The sequence below is a fragment of the Prorops nasuta genome, unplaced genomic scaffold (genome assembly GCF_024137725.1).
Source record: "Prorops nasuta isolate Cenicafe-Biocafe unplaced genomic scaffold, Cenicafe_Pnas_1.2 PNAS00003, whole genome shotgun sequence".
In the NCBI taxonomy this organism is placed as follows: Eukaryota; Metazoa; Arthropoda; class Insecta; order Hymenoptera; family Bethylidae; genus Prorops; species Prorops nasuta.
In genome coordinates, this window is record NW_027116800.1 from 8,514,342 (window position 1) to 8,541,317 (window position 26,976).

General features: G+C 37.0%; 1 protein-coding gene across 2 annotated transcripts; it reads left to right on the plus strand.

The window, feature by feature from the left end:
- On the plus strand, positions 1-26,976 carry hlk (hulk). Of its 2 annotated transcripts, XM_066745498.1 has the most exons (26): positions 1-332; positions 7,449-7,631; positions 9,552-9,692; positions 10,118-10,153; positions 10,821-11,003; positions 11,096-11,239; positions 11,314-11,496; positions 11,576-11,707; positions 11,791-12,105; positions 12,205-12,387; positions 12,686-12,817; positions 12,927-13,241; positions 13,312-13,641; positions 13,726-14,046; positions 14,160-14,342; positions 21,983-22,114; positions 22,637-22,960; positions 23,055-23,243; positions 23,345-23,482; positions 24,594-24,691; positions 24,790-25,006; positions 25,091-25,273; positions 25,334-25,474; positions 25,567-25,890; positions 25,974-26,156; positions 26,225-26,976. In XM_066745498.1, exons 1-26 carry the CDS (start codon positions 8-10, stop codon positions 26,410-26,412), a joined length of 5,223 nt encoding a protein of 1,740 aa, XP_066601595.1. In that variant the 5' UTR covers positions 1-7; the 3' UTR covers positions 26,413-26,976. The 2 variants fall into 2 exon arrangements, with proteins under 2 accessions (XP_066601595.1, XP_066601586.1); XM_066745489.1 differs by lacking the exon at positions 10,118-10,153 and having other exon boundaries at positions 24,790-25,273.

A 26,976-nucleotide genomic window follows, 5' to 3' on the forward strand; every position in this document is an offset into this window, starting at 1 on the left:
TGCGGCGATGTCGACGGGGAACGACGGTGGCGAGGACGGTGGTGCCTGTGCAGTGGTGTCTGTAGGCCGGCGGTGCCGGAAAACGCCGGCGTCGACGGCCGTCGCGACGACTAAATCGACGACCAATATGAATCCTAGATCGATCGTTGGCCCTTTAAGGACCGTTTTTGTCCTGCTGATACTAGCGGCGGCTCTCCTCGGGCCTGCGAACGCCAGGAACCCCAAGGACGATGCTAATAAAGCCAAAAAGGACGAGCCCGTTATCGAGGAAGTCACCGCGAAACAGCTCGAACGCATTCTCAACGAGAAGGATTTCGTCGCTGTCTATTGGTGTAAGTCATCTCACTCCATCTTTCTTTCTCCTTCTTCCTTTATATATATATATATATATATATATACTAACAACAAGGTCAATCAAGGACGTATCCTTCGCAACCCCCCCCCCCCCACTCTTAACCCCAATCTTCATGGTCCAGGATATAATGTCCCTAACTCTCACCAATCCGAGAAATCTACAAGCTCTCATTTTCAAATAAATCCTTTAGGAATTCATACGAGTATAGAGCTACAGAATCCACGTGTTCTTTCTTAAAAATTTATTTTACTCCTTATTTATTTTGATATATTTTCTAAACAACATTCTCGCCCCAATTCATTCGCATTTCCTTTTGAGTTTTAATGTTTTATAAGGATTCGTTGAAGCAAGAATTGAGATTCGGGAGTTGGATGGATACAGGCAGATGAACGAGTGTAGGCGTAGAAATTTGGAATGAATCGTTGGAGATTTTTCGAATCGATCGACGCGACTCTTTGCGGACGGATGATGAAAGTGGAGTCGACGTACGCTATGCGTTCGTGTGCGTCGATTTTCATTACGTAAGTCATCCAAGTGTACGGTCTATACTCTATAGTATATACCCTATAGCCAAGAAAGCCCTTCTCACAATCTCGTCACCTCTCTGGCTCTTCTATACCTTGCCGAATACTTTGGCGCATTTCAAACTTCAAACTGTCTGCATTCCATTTGGCCCACCGACTCTTAACCGACTTCCGATTCCACTCAACCCTTCCAAAAACACTCATACTCGAGAACTATCTCCAACCACGCCAATTCTCTCGGAGCTTTCCTCTGAATTTTTTCTTCGATCATCACGAAAAAATTCAACTGAATCTATATACTCTTCGATCAATCTTCTTACAATCTCTCAATCGCTAAAGTAATAAATAAACCATTTTTAAATAAATAGCTGATTGTTAAAAGCTCTCTATACCTTTACGAATTATTCATTTGCATGATCGAATAATTTAGTTAAACTGGATTGTAATATTTACTCCTGCTTTTATTCTGAACCGAATTTTCGTGAGAATCAACGATGAATAATTTGGAATGAAAAGATTTTTGATTAGACTTAATTATGGATTTTTATTGCAATCAGAAAATTCGAAAATTACTGAAATCTGATCGTGACCCTCATCTGGGTTTCGTGGAAACTTTCTCAACGTTACGCACATCTCTGCCTTCAATTTTCTTGGCCACGAAAATGAAAACGAATGAAAACGCGTCTACGTCCTCGGCGGGAGCTTACATAATTGGCCGCTGCTCTGGTGGGTGTCGATGAAAGCCAGCAGCCGCTGTTACAGAACACCATTCGTCATTGAATCTGAGAAAGTACGACAATCCAGCGCCAACGGTGTCACTAACTCCGTTAGAAAATCTCTTTTTTTTTTATACGCTCAACAAACACTACATAAACAAATTATAATAGATGGTCATTTATTGAAAAACATCAGTTTAATTTTATGAAATTTGATGATTTTCATGAACACACGATTAAAAGAGAAATAACAAATATTTATAAAAAGGTGTTAATATTAAGTTAACAAACGCCCCTTCCGTGACAGTTTCACGTACATCGAATCCTCAGTTTCTGCCAAATTGCGTCAAGTCAGTAGGACAAGCTGTCTTGGACAGCCACGCGTCAGTGAAAACCCTCATTATTAGCAGACGAACCTTCAAATAAGTGGTCCAGTAGTCTTTTAGCTCTCCCTACAGTTCCTCGAATATTATTACGAGAATTCTCAACCACGCATCAGCTTATTTCATTATTTTATACAATATATCGTTTAAAATATCGCTTAGCTTGAAAATCCGTATTAAAATCCAACGGGAGAATTCCGTATGAAATTATTTTCAGCAATGTCAACATGTTTATTGTCGTGCTTTGGTATTTTTTATTGAGCCGTCCGCTCTACCGATCTATAAATCGTTCGTCTCCCCTGATGAATCTCAGCGTGTTTAGAATTTTCCGCGACAGAGGGTTCTCGTTATTTATAAATTTATGTCAAATTACGCAATCGTTCAACGGGAAATGCTTCGATGGTTTTCTAGAATTAATGCCTCTATCGCATTAGTCCAGCTATAGTGGCAGATTAAACGTTGGTGTATCGGCGCGATTGGCCATGGAATGATCATTACATAGGTTAATAAATTTGATTCTTCGTATATGCACAGTGTAGACGCTAGGAGCTAACCTATGCGCGGTGCACTTCTCTCTCTCTCTCTCTCTCTCTCTCTCTCGATTTGCGGAAGAAAACATCAAGACAAAAGCACCCAGCTTTCGTGACCATAGCCGCGTAAACGCCTGTCAACTGTCATTTGCGTCCCCTCAACATCCCTCCTTCACTCTGCACATTTAATGAGAAAAAAATCATTCCTCGTTCCAATTCCACTGTACAATGGTGTTTGACATTTAAAATAAGATGACGAGAAAAGAGTTAAAACGATTTCCTCCTGACGCTATTTTTAAACGAGGATAAACAAGCTTCATCGGCAGTGTTGCGTTTAGAAACCTTATACTCTCGCGCGTGGCGTCTTTATTTCGAAATTTCTCCATTTCTTTCTTGAAAAATCCTATATAATTTTCCTCCTCCGTCTCTCTTCAGTGCCCCTACCTTCTGTAGTACATCTTTCGCGTATTACTTTAGTCAACAGGGAATAGCGGGAAAAAACTTATATGAGAATGAGAGAATAATGCACACGAACTAAACACTGCTCAGCTGGAAATAGTTCGACGTGTAAGCTCGGTGGTCCGGGTCCTCCCAAAATTTGCCCGGATCATCGATCCCACCTACGCTTTCGAGCGCTCGTGACAAAAAGTCGATATAAAATAATTCTTTTCTCCTCTCTCCACCCCCTAAAATACTCTCAACGTATTAAAAATAACCCTCGCGTGATCTTTCTTCGAGTTGCGTTTCAGAAATCGATTGTTCCACGAATTGTCTCATGAAATATTTGCTCGATTGGATGTTGATAAAAGATTTTTCCGATTGCAGTTGAGATCCAAGTTTTAGGTTTAATCCAAAGACAGAGGAGTATACATTTGGAATGCTGATGCATCGCTAGAGCGATCAATGGGGCTTTATGGGGGGGGGGGGGGGGAAGATGGAAATTGAAACGAGATGGGAGACGGGAGGTTTAATGTTTTCAGCAGTGGCGATAGTGAGGACTTGGCGGCAGGAGCGAAAATAACTTCAACGTGTGCTAAAAGCGGCGGCTACCGGAGCGCCGGCCTTGCTACAGCGCATTTGAGAACTGAGAAGTATCCGGCACCGATCTCGAACCTGTTTTTGTCTCCGATACAGCTGCACGAGCTGCTCTTCTATGGTCACTCCAAAGAGTATCCGAGCTTTTCTCATCCAATCACCCTCGCATCAGTAACAAATAACGCCAACTCTTATATACACTGGAAAAGCCTTACTTTCCAACCGAAACCTCTTTAATATTCAATCTAATCAAATCAAACCGATATAAAACGCAAACCGAGGTTTCATTAAATACTGCACGATCTTCGAAACAAATAAATTTTTCCGAACATGAGACGAACCGATTATGAGAATCACAAAATGGAATATGAAACATCAATCGTATAGATAAGTTACATAATGACGAAAAAATGTGGGTTTTTGAAGAAGGAATTAATTTCCTGCCAAAAATTATCTCATTGAGTTGGTGCCAATTCATTCATCAGTCATAACGTAATAATGTAATGCGTCTATTGTTATACTTGATAACACCAAACCAAAATTAGTTTTGGAATCTTTTCTAGAATTTTTAGAGGAACGATTGTTAGTAAAATGCGGTGATTGGTGATTAAGTGCGAAAATGGGATAATGTCATGATGTATATCGATGAATTTTGGTATTTGACCTTGAGGGATAATGGATTGCTGATGCGTCATTGATGATTGGACGTTGCTGTCGGTAGGAAGAATGACGTTAACGGAACATCAGGGTCGGACAACAAACCATTTCGCGACCGACAAAGCATTTCGACCGTTTTCCAAGCAGCCTACAATATAGTCGTCTCTCGTTTCACGAGATTTTTATTATCTCGACTTGGATGATCGGATTCGGCTGTGCCACGACTACCCGATATTTAGCGCTCTCTGCCCCATTAAATCGTAGGATGACCCATCAATTTATTTTTAACGACAAACACGCGGTATTCATCACATCGCTTAGCGATAAACCATTTGTAAACAAATTATTGTTTGCGTGAAACGTATAATGCCGAGACTTAACAATCGTATATTATTTATTCAATCGTGATCGATATATAATTCGGTAAAAATGAGTTACGAAAAATCGGAAGGTTTGTGATTATTTTAGAGCAGAGCGGGTGTAAAGTGAGAAAGATTTGTTAATTTATCAGTGGTGGAGGATGGTAAAGTAAATATGCTTGGGTTATTTTGATTTGGCTGGTAGAAACTAGTTGCAGCAGCAGAGGCCAATTTCAGCTTTGGGGTACCGGAAGCGTGCGTGCGTGGCATTGGGAAATTATCAGAGCCGAGTACTTTCTGAGTGATATGGTTAAAATTACACCACCGAACTGGGTATTTTTCGGCCGCTAATGCGTGGCTGTGTGGCTGGTTTGATGTTATAGTCAAGATTTAGGGCAACTCGTGGGCGTCGTGTCGTACTTTCAGCTTTCCTTCTCGTCTTTGCCACCGACCACCAACAACCACGTGCCCTCTTTGTTCTCTCGTGGTTTCACCGTGTCATTCGCTTTTCAACGTCCACACAGGCTCACCTCGCAAGCTAATCATGACTCTTTTGCATAAGCATTTTACAATGACCCCGTCATTCACTCCTTTCTAAACATGTGCCATTGCATGTTAACGTTATTTTTAATCAAATAAAGCTAAACTGCTTAGAATATTTTTTTATTATTACTGGTCAATATTTATTTTGGGCTTATACATTCTGTTCTGTTCGTTGATAATGTATCATAATGGCTGCAGTACATACACTCACCTCTGATTAATTCGATGATTTATATGAATTTATTTAAATGTTTAAAAAGACCACATCGGTTCAATCAGGTGAATGAAACGACTATCCATAATTAAATTATCAACATGTGCTAATTAAACAATTCACGAGTCCTCATAAGCGTTCCAAATAGATTTTCTTCGCGTTAAGTTGTTTATGCAGCAATATTTTCCAGTCTGTTAAGCTATGTATAACCAAGTAAATTTAGGAATCGTATATCAAGCTAGATGTATTAATAGGCAAAGGCGTATCATTGTAATGATGGATTGTAAAAGCTAGAAATATTTAACAAAGGTGGATAATTTATTAATTCTTTTGTGAAATTGCTTTGTTTGAGGGATTGACTAATTAAATAATTGTCGGTAGCAAGGAATTGAGGCATATTTGATGCACGATAATAAAAAGTAAATTAAGATCAAAATTTTAGTTATTGTATTTTTACTGCAAGGCTTATCAGTAACAGACAAGGTAATCTTTCGAATTTACGGGTTCCATAAATTCGCATAACCAGCATCAAACTTCAACTCGAGTTTTAAATTTTATCCTACAATCAACGGCCTGTAGAGATTTCTAAAAACTTTCAAAAATGAGCAGGAACAATCTTCACCTCGAACTAGAGGCTAGTGCGGGGGTATAAGATACTATATAAAAATAAACCGATATATTCTACCAGTCTATTTATATTTGGTAGCAAAGGCGAGATTCCTCACGATTTCTAATAGACAACTTTCAATTATTTCCAAATTAAGAATAGATGAGTAAGAGTCCTGGCTTTAAAGTTCTCTTGACACATGAATGATAAATGTGTACATCGCACTAAATAATAACTGATAATATTAAAAATGTTATTGTATTAGGGAAGGGTGGGTGCCTCCCGAGCAACTTATAATTGCGCCACCACTGGCACGTGCCACTTTTGGATCATAGAGGAGATAGGAAGAAATTAAAATGAAGGTGTAAAGTAATATAATGAGAAGGAGGGTATTCCAAATTGAAGAGATATACTCGAAATAAAATAAATAAGAAATTTAATTTCAATGGAACAAACTTTTATGATTAATGGTGAAGGAAAAGAATGGTTAGAAGGATAAGAAGGAGAAAGATGTAATATGTAAACTAAAGGAAAGGGTACTAATTGAAAGAGAACGACGAAGAAACGTGTGAATATAAAAAGATAAAGAGAAATGGAAGAGAAGACGCGGCACGACCCACACGTTCCATCTCTGTCGACTTTCCCGTGACTCTATTTCTCAGGGAGGCATCACCAAAAATGGTGAGCCGTCCGGTCCGACTGACGTCTTTCTCTTCTTCTCCCTAACTTTGTCCTCCGTTATTAAGATCACATCAAGTTGTCGAAAGAATTTCAGGAAGTTTCTACGCGCAACCCCCTCCCTTCCATCCTGATCAATAATATAGTGCCAAAGAATTGCCACTGGTATAATCTTCACATCACGAGTAATCTCTTTCTTAACCCCGAAATACTTGAAGCAACCGCAGTTGTAAAAGCGTAAAACAGGCTCCATTTATTTGGAACAGTTCAAAAGTTATTATTATCATTCCAGTGATAATTCCAACAATAAACACATCTTAAATTAAACTTTTAGTGCGTATTGCGTTAATTTTGTTCGTTTTATAATAAAATGCACAGGAAATACATACTTGATATAAATAAAACTATTATTTCTTGACACTAGATCGGAATGCGATGCTGGTAATATAGGCGCAAATGTTAAGCAGTGTTATAATCCGTTAATACTGTGTATTTCTTTTACGAATAGTGTAAATAGTCGCTTTGTAACCTAATACTCTACATTCATGTCTGATGCAGCAGCGATAAGGGCCAAGAAACAAGAAAACTGCCAAGTCTCTACGAAAAATCTATTTTTCTCTCTTCTGACACTCGTCAACGTTTTTTGCTTTACTCCTTTTAGTTCCTCGTTGTTAATAATCGGGTTAACAGCAAGGCGTATATTCCGTTCCACGTATACTAATTTATTTTGTTAATAATTATTTATGTATAGCATCCTAGATAAACTTCTCAATTATATGCCAAAGGGAAGGTTGTACGCTTTAAAGTTTTAATGAATAAACTTGAAAATGGACTTTTTTGATTTCAGACGCGAGAAGTTGTACGACGTGCGACAAGGTGCTGGCTGAACTGGAGAAGATCGATGATGACACGGACACATTTGGAGTCGACTTTGTCAAAATCAACGATAAACGATTGGCCAAGCAATATGGAATCAAAAACTTTCCTGCTCTCACTTATTTCCGGGAGAAAGAACCCATTATTTATGATGGTAATTATAGTACCAGCTTAATTAAGCTGCCCTACAAAACGAGTAACTCAATTACATTTAATCAATTCAAGTACTAAGTTAATATAGCTGCAATGAACATTTAAACATCTTATAATAATTCTGTATTCGAGTATAATTTCCTACTTAAATAGTGAGTTAAGGAATGAATTGAATTTTTAAAATGTAATGTACAGATACGTGGCATAGGTCTGAATTTAATCGAAAAATAAAATGTTAGGAAAAAACTGTCCGAGGACTTTGAGTGTGAAATTAATTGGAGGGATGGTATAGGTTGGCTGAAATTAAAGGTGAAGTAGGTATAAAAACAATGGTGGAGAGTAGCGATTTTCGATGCCACCGAGTATGCCAAACATTTATTTGAATCCGGACGAGAATCTGCGCGACCTTGTCAACTTTCAGAGACACGGTTCGAGCTTCAAAGCTTTGCACCATCTGACCCAAAAACTTCTGGCTTATTTATGTTTAACATGAATTCAGATAAACAAATTCTTGCCATTCGTAAAATTCTGAGATCTTCCCCATTAAAGAAAACACCGTGAGCTGCATTCTCTAAACTTTCGTGTATCTTGAACCAATACATTATTTAATATTAATATGATATCAAAAAAACAATTTGAAATTCTACACGTGATTCGCATATCATTGCAATTTCTAAAAATCGTAGATCGCAGCTAAATTGTTTTTTGGCAAAGAAATGAATTAACGTAATCGTTATAGTATTTTCATTCAAGGCTCAGACGCTCGTATAGTTTCGCGAAAACAATCGTAAAGCACACGAGATATTTCTAAGCGCATCCGTTCGTTTTCACAGACTTATAAAAAGTAGTAAAAAGAGTGAATCATTTGGAATTTGTAATTTTTATATGGATTGTACACCTTGTGATCAATGACAACTCCAATTAGTTGACAGACCTACTTTTATATTGTATTGATTATAGGGCTCACGCATAAAACTCTGATTATTATTTATTTCTCTTTCGAGTTACACCCTTTATTTAAACTATTCTTTTAATTATGTCTCGTATCACACTGGTTGCTACGATATAATTAAATCAACGTGAAAATTCCTTAATTATTCATGGAAAGCTCAAAGGAACAATTCCATCTCTTAAATACAATGAAATTGTTGAGCCAAGAGTCTGTATCGTAATAAAGCATTTAAGAATACTTTTAATAAACTTAATAGACTGTGAATTTGATGGATGAAGAAATTTGTTGGCAGCTACAACGAAATGAATTTCGATCAAATAATTAGCCCGGCTAATTGGGGGGAGTATTGTTTATCTGTATGTAGCATTATAAATTCGAATTACTTGAAATATGAAAATATCGTAGAGCCAATAGTGGCTCATATAATTCCAAGGAAAAATGAAATCATATATCGATTGGGCGTTCAAGGCGGAAACAGAAATAGTTACGGGTGTGGACATTATTAATCCTATTGCATTATCATAATTGAATTCCATATAAAGTGGTGCACTTAACCCACCCTAGAGCCCAGAGGCATCGAAGTAAGACAAATTTATCTCGTTAACTAAAAACGACGTCGATCTTTTGCATAGGACATTTTTGACACTTCTTTTTATTTTACTTCAAGAGATCGTACATTAAAGATTAACGTCTCTTAGATTTGCGAAGATAAATGAATTTTTATATTTGGGTCTGGGCTGTCAAAAGTGTATCATTCTATGTTTGTCAGGTCTTATTTTTGATTTTATTCATTCAAAATAGAGAAAAATCCTTGAGATACAACATCCAATACTAGCAGTATAAACTTATAAGATTCATGATATAATTTTGATTTTTTAGATAATAGCAAATAGTATTGAATTTTTAAGAATTTCACGGTGAGAATCATAACGTTTTTTTGTTCGATTTAAAATATCATGATTTTTACAGGTGACTTGATGGACGAGGAAAATGTGCTTGACTTCCTGACGAGTCTAGAGGCAATGGATTTACCCGACAGGATCGAAGAAGTGAATGCCAAGATCCTTAATAAGATTGTGGAGGATACTGATTTCGTGGCAGTTCTGTTCTGTAAGTTTTTCTTGCCATAACCCAATCATTTCTCATCCTTCGATTCCCTGCAAAAGACAAATTACAGGAAGAAAGATATGAATGGTACCAGAAAAATTCGTGATTTTAGTACTACTATTATACTACTACATCATAATTGTTAAGCTTTATTTTTAATGCAATAGTTTCTTAAATTATCCACTAACTGATACTAGAAACTACTCATTGTATATAACATGAATTGCAAGACTTGATGATATACTATACTTATAATTATTATATAATAAATACATCATGATACCGTGATGTAAATGATTTTAAGAGTCTCTGGCAGGATATTGTAAATATTTGTTGCTTACACTGCGATCATTAGCTGATGGTTGACAGGTGATACTTGTAAATAATACATACATGTGAAACATTCTTGTGTGTGTTGGCACGGATAGGTCCAGACACGGAGCGGTGTGCTGGTGCCGGCTCTAGTAAGTATTATTCATTTTTAAAGCCAACATAGACTCTCTTCACCTTCTCCAGCCTCTCAACATCTTCTGTATCTCCTACATTTTCCAGCTTGTTTTCTCTTCTCCACGAATCTTCTTCTTTATCAATTAAAAGCATTGTCACAAGGACCATCCACTTTTACGTGATTTTCAACTCCAAAAACCAAAATGTATTCTCTTCATCTCTTTTTCAGCTTGCAAACAATTTCATTTCCTCCTTATCCATTCTTCTAGACTCTTTGTGGTTTTCAACGGTAGAATCTAAAGCGATATCACTTTTAGTTTTCTACCCTGTATTAGTTTTCCTTCGTTACAAATAATGAACTTTGAAAATTCTCTCTAGTTTAGGTCGCTGCATTCTTTTGGCAATTTAGATTTATGTTCTGACTTGTTTTAATAGTATTCGCTGTATTCCTTAGATAATGATATTAGATGTATTGTAAATCTAATAGTTTTTTTATTTAATGTATCATATGTGTTTAATAATCACTTAACTCATTTTATTACTAATATATTAGCTTTTTTATTACTTATCTTTAATTAGAAATTTGTACGATGCAAGCTGCCTGTTATTTATATATCAAAAAATAAATTTGCGTCTACGTTTAATTGTTTAAAATAACGCGTTGGTTTTTTTCAAATGGGACAGACAAACCAGACTGTAAGAAATGCTTGAAGGCTCTTCAGGAATTGGAAAACATTGATGACGAAGCTGACCAATTGGGAATTGGATTTGTGAAAATTGCCGATGAAGCACTCGCCGATGAATACAATTTGGGTCCTCTGCCAGTTTTAGTTTATTACAGGCATCAGATTCCAATTATTTACGAACGTGAGTTTTCTTGGACCTCAATTCAAATTTTATTTGTATATCTATTTAAATCGATCCATCCTAATTAAATAATTTATTGCTCGATCGATTAGAGGAGCTTAGCAGAGAAGAGGATGTCCTAGAATGGTTGGTAGCTAACAAAAGCACAGGTGACGAGGAAGACGTGATCGAAGACGTTACAGCAAAGACCTTGAATACTTTAATTGGAAATATCGACAATCTCGTGGTTTTATTCTGTTGGTATTTTCTTTTAATTGATTTTTGCTCCAAGGAAAAAGAAGGAAATTGTTGAAAGCTTATTGCATTCCAGACGATCATGGTGACGAGGACTCAATGACGGTTCTCGCAGAGCTTGAAAAAATCGATGATGATTGTGACAAACACGGCATTCAATTCGTAAAAATCGACGACCATAAAGCTGCCAAGGAGTTTGGACTCGACTCAATCCCTGCTATAGTATATTTTGAAAAGCAAATCCCTAATGTTTACGACGGTGAGTTTAGTACCTAGTTTTCTGACCTTTTTCTAAATTGAAGATTTCATCAAAATGTAGCACGTTTCTAATGTTGCAGGTGATGTCGAAAACGAGGATGAGATTCTGGAATGGTTGTTGTCACAATTGGAAAAGGATGAGATCGAAGATGTCACAGACGAGATGCTCGACCGTCTGATCAAGGATGGAAAAACCCTAGCAGTACTGTTCTGTGAGTTATGTAGCTTTAGGATTGTTTGTTGAAAAGAGTATAGTTGTCTTACGATTTTTCATACAATGACTTGACTTTGTTAGACGATAACAACGATCGTAGATCTCAGAAAGTTCTGAACGAGCTGGAGAATATTGACGATGAGTGCGATCAATTAGGCATAATATTTGTTAAGATTGATAATGCTGAAGAGGCTACTGAATATGGAATTGAAAAAATGCCTAGTATGCTGTACTTTGAAAAGGGAATTCCTACGTTATACGAAGGCAATTTAGACGATGAGGAGAAGGTTCTTAAATGGCTGGAACAACAATTGAAAAGCGACCACATAGAGGATATTACCGATGAAATGTTGGATATGGTTATCCAAAAGATGCCACATGTCGCTGTATTATTTTGTCAGTAGATTTTTGTTAAATTTATATCTTAGTTAAAAAAAGTGGCAGTAGTATCATTAAAAAAAGACATTTGTACTTCTTAAACAAATTAAATTACAGATGATAAGGACCAGAAGAAAAGTCAAAAAATTCTAGCAGAGCTGGAAAATATTGATGATGATTGTGACCAGCATAACATTGCGTTCGTCAAGATCAGTGATCCGAATGAGGCCAAAGAGTATGGAATTGATAACCTTCCTACATTGGTGCTTTTCGAACGAAGGATTCCTCACGTCTATGAAGGTAATCTTAGCTATACGTAAAACTTATATTTAACGATTAGTTTGAAGAGGAATGACGAAAAAGGAGTACAAAATGCAGAAAAAATGTGACATCTGGCTAGCAGTCGAAGGATAGTATATTGTTGCTCAAAAATTGCATATTTCCTAATTATGCGTCAAGCGACAAGTATGCAACCATTGCGTAAAGGATTCTCAAGAAAAGTTGACCAACTGCAGAGATTTCTGAAACTTTGCCCACCATTTTGTTAAATCGGCCATTCATTGCATGATCCATTAATCAATTAAATCTGTGTTTTCAGGTGATTTGATGAATGAGGATCAGCTCCTTGGTTGGTTATTACATCAAAAGAAGCACAGTGAAATTCCAGAAGTCACGGATGAAATGATGGAAAAATTAATCGAATCTACCCCTTATTTGGCTGTTTTGTTCTGTAAATACTTCAATTATATATATATAAATCTGCTATACTTCTAAATACTTATGAAAATGTAACTATAAAGATCGAAAATTTATTTATTTTTTTTTTGTTTTCGTTTTAGATGAAAAAGAGGATAAGCAAGATATGAGAATTCTGAACGAACTGGAGAACATCGATGATGATTTGGAAAAGGAAGGGATTGTGATAGTCCGAATGGATAACGACGCGGAGGCTAAAGAGTTTGGTATCGATCATCTGCCTACGTTGGTTTACTTTGAGGATAAAATTCCAGCGATATACGAGGGAGATCTATTGAATGAGGACGAGGTCCTCGAATGGTTGATACAACAAAAGAACACTGCCACTATTGAAGAAGTCACCGACGAGATTCTCTCCGATCTTATCGAGGAACATGAATACGTTGTTGCCTATTTCAGTAAGTGTAATCAATAAATCTGTTCTATCCTTTAGTACAAAAGCTAAATATTTGTAAATTTTCATTTTAGCCGGAGACTGCGATGATGGGGATGAGTGTGAAAATGTTCTCAAAGAACTGGAAAATATCGATGATGAGTTGGATGAGACTGGGATTATATTTATCACAACGGAGGATACTGGAATGGCGAAGAAGTATGGCATCAAACGATTCCCAACCTTGGCATTTTTCAGGAACAAGGAGCCATTGGTTTATACAGGAGATCTCAATGACGAGGATGAAGTTCTTTCGTGGATTACGGATGAAGATACTCTTGAAATTCCAGGCAAAATCGAGGAAGTAAATACGAAAATGTTGGAAAACATCCTGGATGAAAATGATCATGTCGTCGTATTTTTCTGTAAGTATATTTGATATTAATGATATCTGAATACCTCCAATATTAAGCTCAGCGTTCACACCTTACTCATTGATATATTTGCAGATAAGGAAGGAGATAAGAAGAGCCAGAAAATTTTGCAAGAATTGGAGAACATTGATGACGAGTGCGAAGAAAAGGACATCGATTTCGTGAAAATCTCCGATGAAGGTATCGAAAAGGAATACGATCTTTCGAGCCTTCCAGCTTTAGCATTCTACAGACACAAGTTTAGGAACATTTACACTGGTGACATGATGCATGAAGAGGCCATTCTCGATTGGGTCCTTGATCTTCGAACTTCAACACCGGATGTAATCGAAAGTGTGGATAGAAAAACATTGCAAGTCTTGATTAACGATGTCGAGCATCTAGCTGTCTTTTTCTGTAAGAGCTTAAAGCCAATTTTGCTATTATTCTTCTAACTAAACTGTGCAAAGTTTAGCTCAGTTTTAATTTTCTATCCATTTAATTATCGAAACATAATTTAAATTCTACAGATGATGATAAATGCGAAAGCTGTCCGGAAATTCTTGAGGAACTAGAGACCATTGACGATGATACTGACAAGCACGGGATTCAATTTGTAAAATCAAACGATGCTAAACTGGCAGCTGAAATCGGCGTCTTCAGCTTCCCTGCTCTCGTTTATTACGAGACTGGCGTTCCCATCATGTACGACGGTAAGAATTCAAAAAATTATAAAATATTTATCTTAGGTTACATATATTATAAATATTATTATCTGACCTATAGACATCCCACTTATTTTTGTTTTTCACCTAATAATGTTTCTTCTATTAATTATTGTTCCATTCAACAATCAAAATTACAAGAAAATCTCGATTATTCCAACATTCTTTTGATTTTATGTTTAACAAAGTAAAAAGTGGTATTATAGATAGTTATTAAGTTAATGAGTAAATCATTTTTATCAGTCCCCTGTTTTTGATTTTAGCGTTTGATATTGGTTGAAATAAGATTCTGACAATGTTTTGAAAAAAGAAAGAAGCTTGGTGATAAGTTCATCTTGATATGCGTGTGTGCCTTTTGTAGGTAATCTTAAGAACGAGGAGAGAGTTCTGGAATGGCTAATCGATCAAAAAAGTAAGGAAATTTCTAGGATGATGATAATTATTACTGGTGTACTGTTCTTTGTGACGTTAATCTCGGTCGTAACGATACCACCGGGCTATGATTACAATACACGGGCCGTATTAATCACCCCGATTGTTTTACCCCTATCGCAAAATCCATGAAAAGTCTTTTTACGAATAACACTTATTGTAAGATTATAAAAAAAACTATACTATTTAGAATTAATTGATTTAAAATCTGATTTTCAATTAACTGATGAAATACAGGAAAACATTGCGTTATTGTTTAATATGGTATTAATAATCGGTGGTGTGAAAAACGGTAGTCATTAATTGAAATATCTCGCAAAGCTCGGTAAATTACACACAATAAGAAATCATTGCTTTTCTATATTCGCACTACTTATACTATACGCATTTAAATTCCACCACATGCAAGCTTCGCACAATTTCTTCTTCTACTCGAATTAATTAACTTGTTACACTTCTTGCTGGCAAAGAATAAATTATTAAAATTAGTCATGTACGAAGCTTTCTCTATTGCAGCTTCCGCCGTTTAACAGATTGTTCATATTGCAAGGTCTTTCATTAAGTGCATTTTTGACGAAGCTTACATGATTCAATCTGGGCTGACGCAGTCGTCAGACAAATTTTTCCAAAATCGATTACTTCTCACTATTGTCATTTATCCAATTATCCTCCATATGCATTACTTTACCATTGTTTAACAATATTCAAAAATAATTTACGTTTTTTCCTCCACATTATTTGTACACAATTTACAACCTCTTACATCCTCATTTTTGTTTATTTATCGACAATAATTTATTTTTCGATTTGTATTTAAATGTTCCTTTTTACGTAACTGCAAACGTTCCTAAATGTTCTTTAAAAGTATTTTGTTGAATTTGTGATACGTGCCTGGCGTAAAGCGAAAGTCCAGATATTTTTCAATGTTTAATTCCAAGTTTCCCAATCTGCATCGCGACAAATTAACCGACAACATTCTAGTTCAAGTATATATAGATAAACTAAATTTTTTCTTAAATTAAAATAATTTTTATATTTATATACAAATAAAAAACACATTGCAATGAAATATTAAGCAAAATTATGAACCGAGGAAATATCGGTCACAAAAAGCTAGGTACACAGATTGTGTATGGAAGTGCTCAGATGTATCCTGTTGATACACAGGTAATGATAGTGATGATGATGATGATGATGATGATGATGATGATAATGATGATGATGATGATGGCGATGATGATGATGATGATGATGAAGATGATAGTGACGACGACGAAGACGACGATAATAGCGAAAACGATGATGACGACGACGATGATGATGAGGATGATGACAGCGACGATGATGATAATTATAAAATAAAAGGCAAAAATCAAAAGAAAGACCTGAAGAAGAGTTTAAATGAAGGTAAAGGTTGAGTATCCCAAAGATGACAAAGAGGAAATCAAGTGAGATCGCAGTGTCGCTTTGTTTTGCGCAGTTGGGAATATCTAAGCTATAATTCCCTAAAATAGATTGTACAAAACTGTAGAACGATTCGTATTGAAAATAACAAATTGGTGGCTGTTCAACCTGGGTTAGACCATGGCGCATCTGCATGAAAATACCCTCCTGGAATTTTCCAAATTTCCCTAATCTATAAATTATTCTCGTACAAGCATATCCTATCTGCTCGATTTCACTTCTCCTTGATATTTCTACTCTCTGCATGCCCAATACACCTTTTTGTACTTTTTTAATTGTGGAGCTACGTGATCATTTCACCGCAATACTCATTTCATTTTTCATGGGTCATAAAAAACAATAAACGGAATTGTCAACAGTTCGAATTCATTATTAATTTGTCAATTTGCTATTTTATTTGAATGAGTGCCATTCGTGTAAAACAATTTACTATCGAAAGGTCTCGATTAAATGACAAAATGAAGTGGTTTCTTACATGTATGGGTAAGTAAATTCTCGCGCAATGGCATTAATTTTTTTACTGGTATATTAGTAATGCAAAAATGATATTACATTTATAGTAATATTGCGGATGTATAAGCACGTAGCTCCAGGAAAAATCGCATTTTTTCCCTAATAACATGGATCTGTCCAATGCGAGCCGATGGTTCCTGTTGTAGTTGACAGCTGTCGTCTGCAGCGAGTTCCGAGTCGAATAGATCGAATCGGACTAGCCTCGTTAATCTCTTGTTCTCCGAATTCAATGAATTAATTAATTGTACTCCTAATCAATTGTTGATAAATATTCACGTTTCTTCTTTAAACCCAAATTCCTAATATCTTCAAATACCACTGTTGATTGTTTTGAGAAAAATGATAGAGTAAAAAAGAAGAGGAAATAACGGAGGCTAGTCCACAGTGAAATGGCTACCCTTATAAGAGTCGTCGACTCGCCGCGAGATTATCTCGTCTATTAAAAATGCACGTTTGGCTTTTGCTACGCAACTGGAGTTGGAGTGAAATGTTCTTTACAAACACATGACACGTCGAAATCTCACGAGTCAATCAGTATATCTCTGTCCCTTATTCTATTTTTTCATTTTTCGTACAGTACAAAATCGATGCGCTCGTTTCTTAGCCGGATATCAAGCTAGCATAAATTGTTTAAATATTTTCTGAGCCACGCGCGCGATGTAAAAAGGGAGAGAGTTGGTGAGTGAAAGAGAGAGGCTGGTTGTGTGTTTGCGCGTATGGTTGACGCGCGTTCCCGATCTAATTGACTCGTGCGATGAGACCATGCGAAGCCCGTAGGCTAGCCACTTCTGAAATCTGAAATCTTATCAATATCTGACTCGTTGTATATTTGCTTACTGCAGGCGACGGCTGTTTCTACATCGGGATGGGAGGTAAAAGCGCGAAACCCAAGATTCCCTCCTATGAGCCCTACCAGTGCTGTCCTGCCAAGGTCGCTCATGGCACCAAGGTCGCCAAAATCACGAAGGTCAGCCAGGTGACGAAGAACAGGCCGAAGGTCCAAGGACTGACCACGACCAGGTCTGCCAAATCGGAGCCACCCGCACTCAAGCCGATTAACAAGCTCTCCCCGAAGGACAGCAAAAAAACAGTCACACCCAGCAAGAACCGCAATGAAGACGCCATCGCGCAATCGCAGCCAAAAGCCAAGAAGGGTTTCCTCGGTAGCGGTAAATATCCCACCTCTCAACCGTCTCGCCAATAAAATTTTAAACCACTGTCCATCTATCGTTCTCTCTGTCTCTCGAACCCTCTGTCTCTGTCTCTCTCTCTCTCTCTCTTTCTCTCTCTCTCATTCGCTCTTTGCTTAAAAAAGAACGCATCGATTAAGATTTTCTCACTTAAATATATACCCATGTCTTTCACGACAAAATTCTTTACGCTCGAATGGGGACAGTGGTTTAAGGATATACGAATCGGCAAAAGACACCATTTATATAATAGAGTTAGACGTGTGAATCCTGCCGAAAAGAAGAGAATGGAGCCAAAGAGATTCGTATCTCAGATGCAGGTGTCTGGCGCGGACCATGAAGAAAAGCTCACAGAATCAAGCTCGGAACAAGACTGACGTGCTGCTTTGGAGCCGAATCGTCCAAGAGAACAGAGACGGATGGACGGAGACCGAGACGATACGTTTTTTTTTGTTTCTCATTAGTAACAATTGCGACTCTCACTTCTTGTAAATACCAAGCAAATGTAAAACACTCTTTGTCGCATAGCTATAGGATGACCGCGAAAATACGACCAAAGTTAGTAGATTCTGCTCACTTTTTTTAAAGACTCCCCAATGGCTCTATCACTGTACACTGTAAAATTTTCTGTAAAATTACAACGACAATCGTGGACAACCTTGTAACACATGGCTGTCGTTGTAAATTTACATTGGATTGCAAAAGAACAATGAAATAGTTATTGCTACAAAATTGTGTGAAAATTAATAATCGAAAATTACAAGGACAGTCATAGGTTACAAAGTTGCCCACGATTTTCGTTGTCAGGTTAGAAAATTTTTTACAGTGCACTCTCGGCCCTCGTAACTTATACCTAAATGTCGAAAGTTCCCCAGCATCTTACTAGCTTCGAGTAATACGTGCTACTTGATGGTCACGCGACGAAGAAAGGACTGTACATAATACACTATAGTATAAGCGAAAAACTACGAATGCTCGACAAAGAAAATCGTCATTGTTCGTGCTTTGTCTGTCTCTCATGGAGGGTTGGGTCGTGTTATGGGCTGTTGCAGTTAAAGCAGGACTCCAGTACTTCATGAAAGTCTAATACGCAGCTAAAGTTCGCCACGAAAAAAGAACGTCGCGACACTTCTCTCAATGGGCGTATAAGAGACGCCGAATGACACGATCAGCCGTGATTGGATCAGCGTTTAAAGGCCCAAATGAGAACGAAGGGACTTCATTATTCTCATCGGAGGCACGTCGCAAGAAGATCGTTCAAAGCTTCTTATGGACCTGCTAAATAATTTAATCTTATCCGGTCTGTCAAGCCTGACTCAATAAGAAGCAACTTCGTACTGCGATTCCTCGTCGCTTCGGAAGCATCCAACTTGATGCCTGCTTAAAAATCGACAGACTATATTCATCGCAATCGTCATCAGAGTCGTCTTCGTCCACGAGGAACTCGACACAAAAGAAATCTTCGAAACTAAATCATTATCTTAACTCTGTTCATGTTCGTTCAATAAAGTCAAAAACACGTACACTTTTAATTATTCTGCGTTGCTATAATTAAACACATACACACACACACACACACACATGTACACTACGCGTATAATAAGAAGCGAGAAAGAGGCAATCCTATGCTGGAGTTTATCTCAGTGAATGAATTGCGATAGTGGCACGCTACAGCTGTGATTTTAATCAAACACTGCACTGAGATTGTCCAATCTTAATTTTAACAAATCTTAACCGTCCCGAACGACTTACGCGAGAATTGCAATTCGTAAAAAAAGTATAAAGGAAAAAACTGCACTTATCCGATGATATATTAGAAGAGTTTCTTTCAATTGGATTCAATCGAACCAGAGGATTCTGGCGCAGGTCGTTCATTTTTTTAGTTAACTCGTTAATATTGTTAACCAGTCGTGATCAGGACGACTGAATTATCACCGGCTCTCCCTTGCATTTCATCGGTGAATTTTCTTTTGTTTTTTGAAGAGGGTAGGAATCATTGTAGAATAGATTCAAGCAATGCGGGGAGTAGACATATCTTGTCATTTGTTCATTATTTGTCATACATACATTTATCGATGAGATCGTAGTAGTTTAATCCGATTGATCTATATTGTAACCAATGAAAAAGTGATCTAGTCGATTAAGCCTCTCAGAGATTAATCAATGTATTTATTTAATTAATTTATTGAAGTATATATATATATATATATATTTACCAGCATAAATGTTGAATCATTGTCGATTTAAATCATTGTCATCTTTTCAGTGTTCCTCGAAACAAGACTTTCTTCAACTGAGACTTGACAATTTAAACAATTTCACTTTTTTACTTCGATTCGAGAGGAAATTATTTATTTCTTAACTACTATTTATATTTTCTACTATGCACGCGCGTACCCTCCTCCGCGTCTGATTTCTTATTCAACAATATATCTCCCACTTGAATTTCAAGTGGATAAATTTTACCATTTTTTTGCGCTTCAGAATTTAAGGTTGATAACTACCTTGTGGTTCAGGCTATTCTTTCAATTGTCAGTTTTAAATGACGCGGACCACCGGTGCTTCGTAACCGAATCGTTGAATGAATGAGTTTCGAAAAATTGAGCTCTATTCGCACAATCAACTTTTTCCTTGCATGAAATTTTTAATAAATTCGAATTAGGATATGTTTGTGTGTCCGCATCTAACCTTAACGTAAAGATATTAATTTAAAATTTTCTTCTTTTGGCACCGTGTGTCGCATAAACATAGCCTATTTGCGATGAGAAACTTCCTCCACTTCCACATTCAACGGAATACAAGAGAACGTGAAGCAACGCGTGCGTTTTGGAGCTTGCTTAGTATATCTATACCACTAATTGCTTATCGCTTAAATGGCAAATCAATGAAACCGAATGGAGGGAAAAGAAAAACACGTAAATCTTTTTCGTTTCCCAGTTTCTATACATTAACTTCCGTTCACCCACTTGTTTACTTATTACCAAACGCCGCATGTATGAATTATTTTTACGAGTAACCACTACTATTTGTCATAGACTATGAAGCTTAAAAAAAGAATAAAAAAGCTAAACATTTTAAAACGCAGATACTTTTAATCAATGCTGTCGTAGGAGTGATAGTTATAATTGCGATAGTGGTGATGAATCACATTGATCAAACACATTGTGCTATTAATGACTATATAAAATTATTTTATTTTAATTTTTTGTAATTGAATTAAAAGAAATCTCCTAAAATTGTTGTAAACCTATAAGGATATTATTAAGTAATCAGCGAGAGTTGTTTATAAAATCTAATCTGAAAAATTTGTAGAATTATTAGGAAAAAATGTATTGTGATATTTTTAACTAGAATTTTGCAGCTTTTTTCAATTCATCGAACAGGCATCACTACGGTTTCGCATGGTTAATTATCGCATTGTATCTGTGATTAAGTTGACGTCGGGCTAAGTTTACTATTGCTCGTGTTAGAAAAAATTGTGCTAAAAAAAGAGAAAAAAAGAGAGAAAAAAGAAGTTTCGCAAACATCTGGCGAAATAACAATAATTAATTGCGTATGAGAGCAATATGTACGATGAACAATTCGACATTATACAATAATAAATATGTTTCCTAGTATATATGAATTAGTCCTTTGTTCTTGCTTTGCCCACAATGCTAATCGCTATACCCTTATTCTCCTATCACACTAAGTTTCTTTCGTGCAAGGAATAAATATAATGGATGTTTCTTGAATACCGGAAACACGAATGCATTCTATAATTCGTTTGCAGTGTACACCAGCGATTGCTATCTCAATGCTCCTTCTCATTTTTTTAGTCCATTAGCTTGGGAGTATAGTGTCGACAAAATTTGTTGATTTCTTTGAAACAGTCGCACGGATGGCCATTCCAGAACTCTAGCTCTGAGAGACGCAAATTTAAATTTGCAAAATCTTTTTAACAGTGGTAAGACGCGAGAGATTTTAAACAAATAGCTCAAGGTTAGCACAATGGTTAGATTAATTTGGAATAACGCTTGCGTACCTTAGGTAACCTTCTCGATGAATCCGAGGTACTCGATTGGATGGTGAAGCAGAAAAACGATGAGAGTATCGAGGAAATCGATCGTGAAACTCTCAGCAAATACATCGAGACGAAAGAATTCCTCGCTGTAGTTTTCTGTAAGGAATCTCAACTATGTTAAATCCCAATTAACAAATTAACACATGGATTCTTCTATACCGTTCTTGTAGCCCTACTAGAAAACCTTTTCCATTCAATCAATTAGGAAAGTCCTAAAATTTCACTATTAATAGCCATCAGTATAGTTAGTGACTTTCTTAATTTTCTTATTACAAAGGTAAAGGTCGATAAATACACGACTCTGACTACCAGCTTGAAATATTTCCAGCCTTAACGGGAATTAAAGCGTTCGCCTACATTCCAGAGCGGTTTCACCCTAAAATCTATAGGTTTTTTATAATAACCTTATTTGAAAATTTCGTTGTTTTGTCCGAAAGATATACTTCTCTTGGGACTTGAAAGCTGTTCCTGAAATTGACATTCCTCTTCGCATAACATTGATTGTTAATAACTACAAGATTTCATATCAAGACGCTCTGCAATGTCGGTATTCACCTCTTGCTCTTCTTGTACATTCAATGAAAGCCTCTATCGTTGTTATCATTACTATTAATCAATAGACAAAGAGGAAGATCCAGAGAGTCCCAGGATACTCAGGCACGTCGAGCTAATCGACGACGAAGCTGCCGAGTATGGGATCAAAGTCGTGAGGATGAAGGATCGTTTAATGGCGAAGAAATATGGTTACCGAAACCCACCAGGCATCACGTACTTCCGAAAGACAAAATACATCAATTACGATGGTGATATCGACGACGAAGAGGAAATTCTCGATTGGCTGACGAATCCCGAAAATATGGAACTAACCGATCACATCGAAAGGATCAATCGAAAAATGTTTCAAAAAATTCGACAAAACACCGACTATCTTGCTGTCTTCTTTTGTAAGTATAGCTTAGGCCTATTTTGGGATCTAAAATTGAAAGGCAAAAATTGTAAAACTTTATATTTATAACGCAATGACGCGCAAATGTTTAGACAGCAGCGACTGTAAACAGTGTGGTAGAGTCCTGTCGGAGATCGAGCATATCGACGATGAAGCAGATAATGCTGGAATTAAATTCGTCAAGATCGACGACAAACAATTGTCAAAACAATTTGGAGTTTTCGCACTACCGGCTATTCTATTTTTCAAACTAACGTCAAAGGAGCCGGTCATCTATGCGGGTAATATCTTCATTCAGAGCAAATTCCCAACAAACTGCAATAGTATTGTTTAACACAATGCATTTATTTATTTATTTAGTTTTTTCTTTACAAATTTACAGGTGATTTGTACGACGAGGAGCAAATCCTACAATGGCTAATGACACAGAAGGATCCTTCCGGTGAGGTAATCGAGGCTCTGGAAGGGGAGGACCTGCTTAATCTTATTCGAGAATCAGAATCACTGGCAGTCTACTTCTGTAAGTCGCTCAGTCCCTCAGGCGCCGCCCACTGCAAAGCAGGAATGTATCACTTGCCTGTCGCGCTCTTAATCCTTTCTTATCATTCGATAATATATACCTATACCTTATCCTTGTTCCTCCTTCGACCTATCTCTGCACATTCTTATTTCTTTACTATTATACTATAGTACACTATAGTATACTATATACCGTTGATATAATAATTTTAATTAACCGCCGAAAGCAGCCAGCCGCTAGCAAATGTGTCAGTCTGATTTTCGCTCTGAATGTATAAACGATAGTGGCTTACATTTTTGCCATTAAATAAGTCAATCGTTCAACAGTTTTAGTGGCGCTTTTTTATAAATGTTGCATTACAATATATTAACGCAAAAATTCAAATAATTAAATTCTTTTCCTCTCTCTCTCTCTCTCTCTCCTGTTCTATTTTTGTTCAATGTTGATAATGTTTCGTGTTGTACACAATGTGAACTAATGCCGTAGGGAACAAAACGCTTTGCGACATGTGCCAAGCAAAGTCCAGCCGCAAGCAGAAGCACAAGAACAAGGATCATGCCGGTGTGGAGCACGAAACAACTGAACATTCCGATGGTAGACCTCAGCATAACTTCAATATATTCATTTCGCTCTCTTATAATAGTCTACATTCCAGATTTAGTCACCCGGAATTAGTGCACGTAGCTCCAGATTTTCTCTATTCACCCATTACAGATTCAGAACTACAACAATACCTATATCTACCGTACACCGACAATTTACACATATATACTTATTGATTCATCGAAAGGAATAATTACAACAATTCGGATTTCAGACACGTTCTTCAAAATATTTCTCTTTTTTGCAATGATACAAAGTTTTTACACAGGTGTAAAGCGCGCAAACACAGAGAAGCAAGTTTTAATAAAATATCCTTGAGATCCTGCCAAATATAGCATGCAATCAATCCCGTTTACGTGTGGTAGTAAGTTTAGTAGCTTCCAAAATTTTTTTCTATGTTATTTGCATTCGCTTTCAATGCGCTTGCCGTGAAGATCCCTTAACAATTTATTGTACTTTGTCCTTCTCTCATCGTGAATATTTTAACATTACGTATTAACATGTTTAGATAGCGACGAATGCGAGCAATGCATGGGGATTCTGGAGGAGCTTGAAAATATCGATGATGATTGCGACAGGCACGGAATCACTTTTGTCAAGACACAGGTAAGGCAAGCAAGCACTTTGGTAGTAAAAGGAATCAAGTAAAAAAACTTCGTATCTTTATTTAAAAAATAGGTTTTTAATATCTTGTTTATCAACAGGACTTCAAAGTTGCAGAGGACTACGGCGTGATGGATTTTCCGGTGTTAGTTTATTTTGAAAATCAAATTCCAAACGTTTTTGAGGGTGACCTATCGGTTGAAGAGGAAGTATTGCAGTGGCTGATCACTCAAAAAACCGAGGACAGGATAGAACTAATCACGAGAGTAATGCTGGAGTCATCAGTCGAGGATACGCAGTATTTGGCAGTTTATTTTTGTAATAAAAAAGGAATCTCGCCTCTATCACTCTATTACTGTACTTTATTAGGTGAAACATTAAAGGAATACCTCTCATTTCCAGACAAGCAAAACTGTCACATTTGCGATGAAATCCTGGAAGGTTTGGAGAAGATTGATGACGAATGTGACGTTTTCGGGATTCATATGGTGAAAATTCAAGATCCCCAATTGGCAAAGAGATATTCCATAAAGACGTTTCCTGCACTGGTTTATTTCCGAAATGGAAATCCATTGTTATTCGAAGGTATAAGAGTTTTCAACCTGTTACAATTTATTCAAACTTCTGATTACCAAATTATTCTAGGTGACCTGCAAAATGAGGAATCCGTTTTGGAATGGCTAATCGACGATGACAACAGAGAATTGGCTGATGAGATTGAGTCGGTCAATGAGAGAATGTTGGAAAGATTAATGGACGAGTCACCGTTCCTCGCAGTCTTCTTCTGTAAGTATATATAATAATAATAATAAAAGGAGCAACATTAAAATGAAACCTTTCGAGAATGCTAGAATTATAATCAAAATTATTCGTTGAAGATGACGAGGATTGTCCGGAATGCGATGATATCATGGAAGCCTTGGAAAAGATCGACGGTGAAGCTGATCTCTTCGGCATCGATTTCGTGAAGATCAACAGTCCAGAAGCAGCGGAAAAATATGGAATCATCAATGTTCCATCGTTAGTGTACTTCCGTAAGAAGACACCGTTGATCTACGATGGGGACCTTATGCAAGAGGACAAGATACTGCAGTGGTTAACCTCGCAGGATGTCTTTGAGATTAAAAATGAGATCGAAGAGGTCAACAAGAAAATGCTGGATAAACTTTTGGACGAGAATGAATTTCTCGCCGTTTTCTTTTGTAAATTATATTTCTTGCAATACCTGTGTAATAATAGATTTGAGCCAGAGATTCTTGTCTCATATAGAACTCTTTTGCTTCAGACGAACACGATAGCACAGAAAGCGAAGAGGTGAGTGAGAAATTGGAGAATATCGATGGAGAAACGGACAATTTGGACATCACTTTTGTGAAAATGGCAGACCCAAGATACGCGAGAAAGTGGGGTGTAACGAAATTGCCGGCCATTGTTTATTTTCGGAAACGATTTCCCAGCATATATAGAGGTGAGGATAATATTTATGAGAATAATAGAGAATCGACTTATCGGTAATGGTGTACAACTTTTAATCAGGTGATCTGATGAAAGAGAATGAAGTTCTCGAGTGGCTCCGGAAGAACAGATATCGACAACCGGAACTCAACATTTACATGTACATGCTAATCGCAATAACGATTTTATTCGCCATGTACACGGGATTCCTTCTTTCCTGTTTCCGGACAGAGCCAGCTGCTCCTGTGGCTCATCCTAAACAAGCGTGATCCGAACGCTAAAAACAAATCCAGAGTGACTATTGATCTTTGCGAATAGGTGCGCTCTCCGTTCGCTATATAAATATATATATAAATGGACATTACCCGTCGTATGAACAGTCCTTCGCTTGTCTGTTAAGAAACGATTAATACAATGATGTCCACAATAATCGACGGATAATTGAAGGGTCCTCCCTCAAGAATCCGGTCATCTACCTTTAGTGGGGTTGATCCTCGAACCTCAACGGCTGTTCGTCAAGGATAAAACGGACAAAATAGCGTAAGTATTTAAGCCTTACGTTTTTCTGCAAGTTTTTGGCCCGTCAATTGGCAGCCGTGCTTCTGGACCAAATCTGCCAATGCCACTATGACCAGCAACTATAGTACTTCTACCGACAGAACAGATAGGAGGAACGAGAAGAAGAAAAAGAATTCTGTGCTGCCTACAGTGACTACGGAGTGAAAGTGACAATTTTTTTAGGGGATGTAAAAAATAGATGTATAAAATATAATAATATACCAAAATATCTTGTACAATCTGAAATCATATATAAATATACCAAGTAAAATATA

Excerpts from the sequence above, each read along its gene's own strand:
- hlk (XM_066745489.1), top strand. The coding sequence starts at position 8 with ATGTCGACGGGGAACGACGGTGGCGAGGACGGTGGTGCCTGTGCAGTG. Across the intron at positions 11,708-11,790 it reads AACCCTAGCAGTACTGTTCT|ACGATAACAACGATCGTAGA; the intron begins GTGAGTTATGTA and ends TGACTTTGTTAG. Across the intron at positions 26,157-26,224 it reads ATTTCCCAGCATATATAGAG|GTGATCTGATGAAAGAGAAT; the intron begins GTGAGGATAATA and ends ACTTTTAATCAG.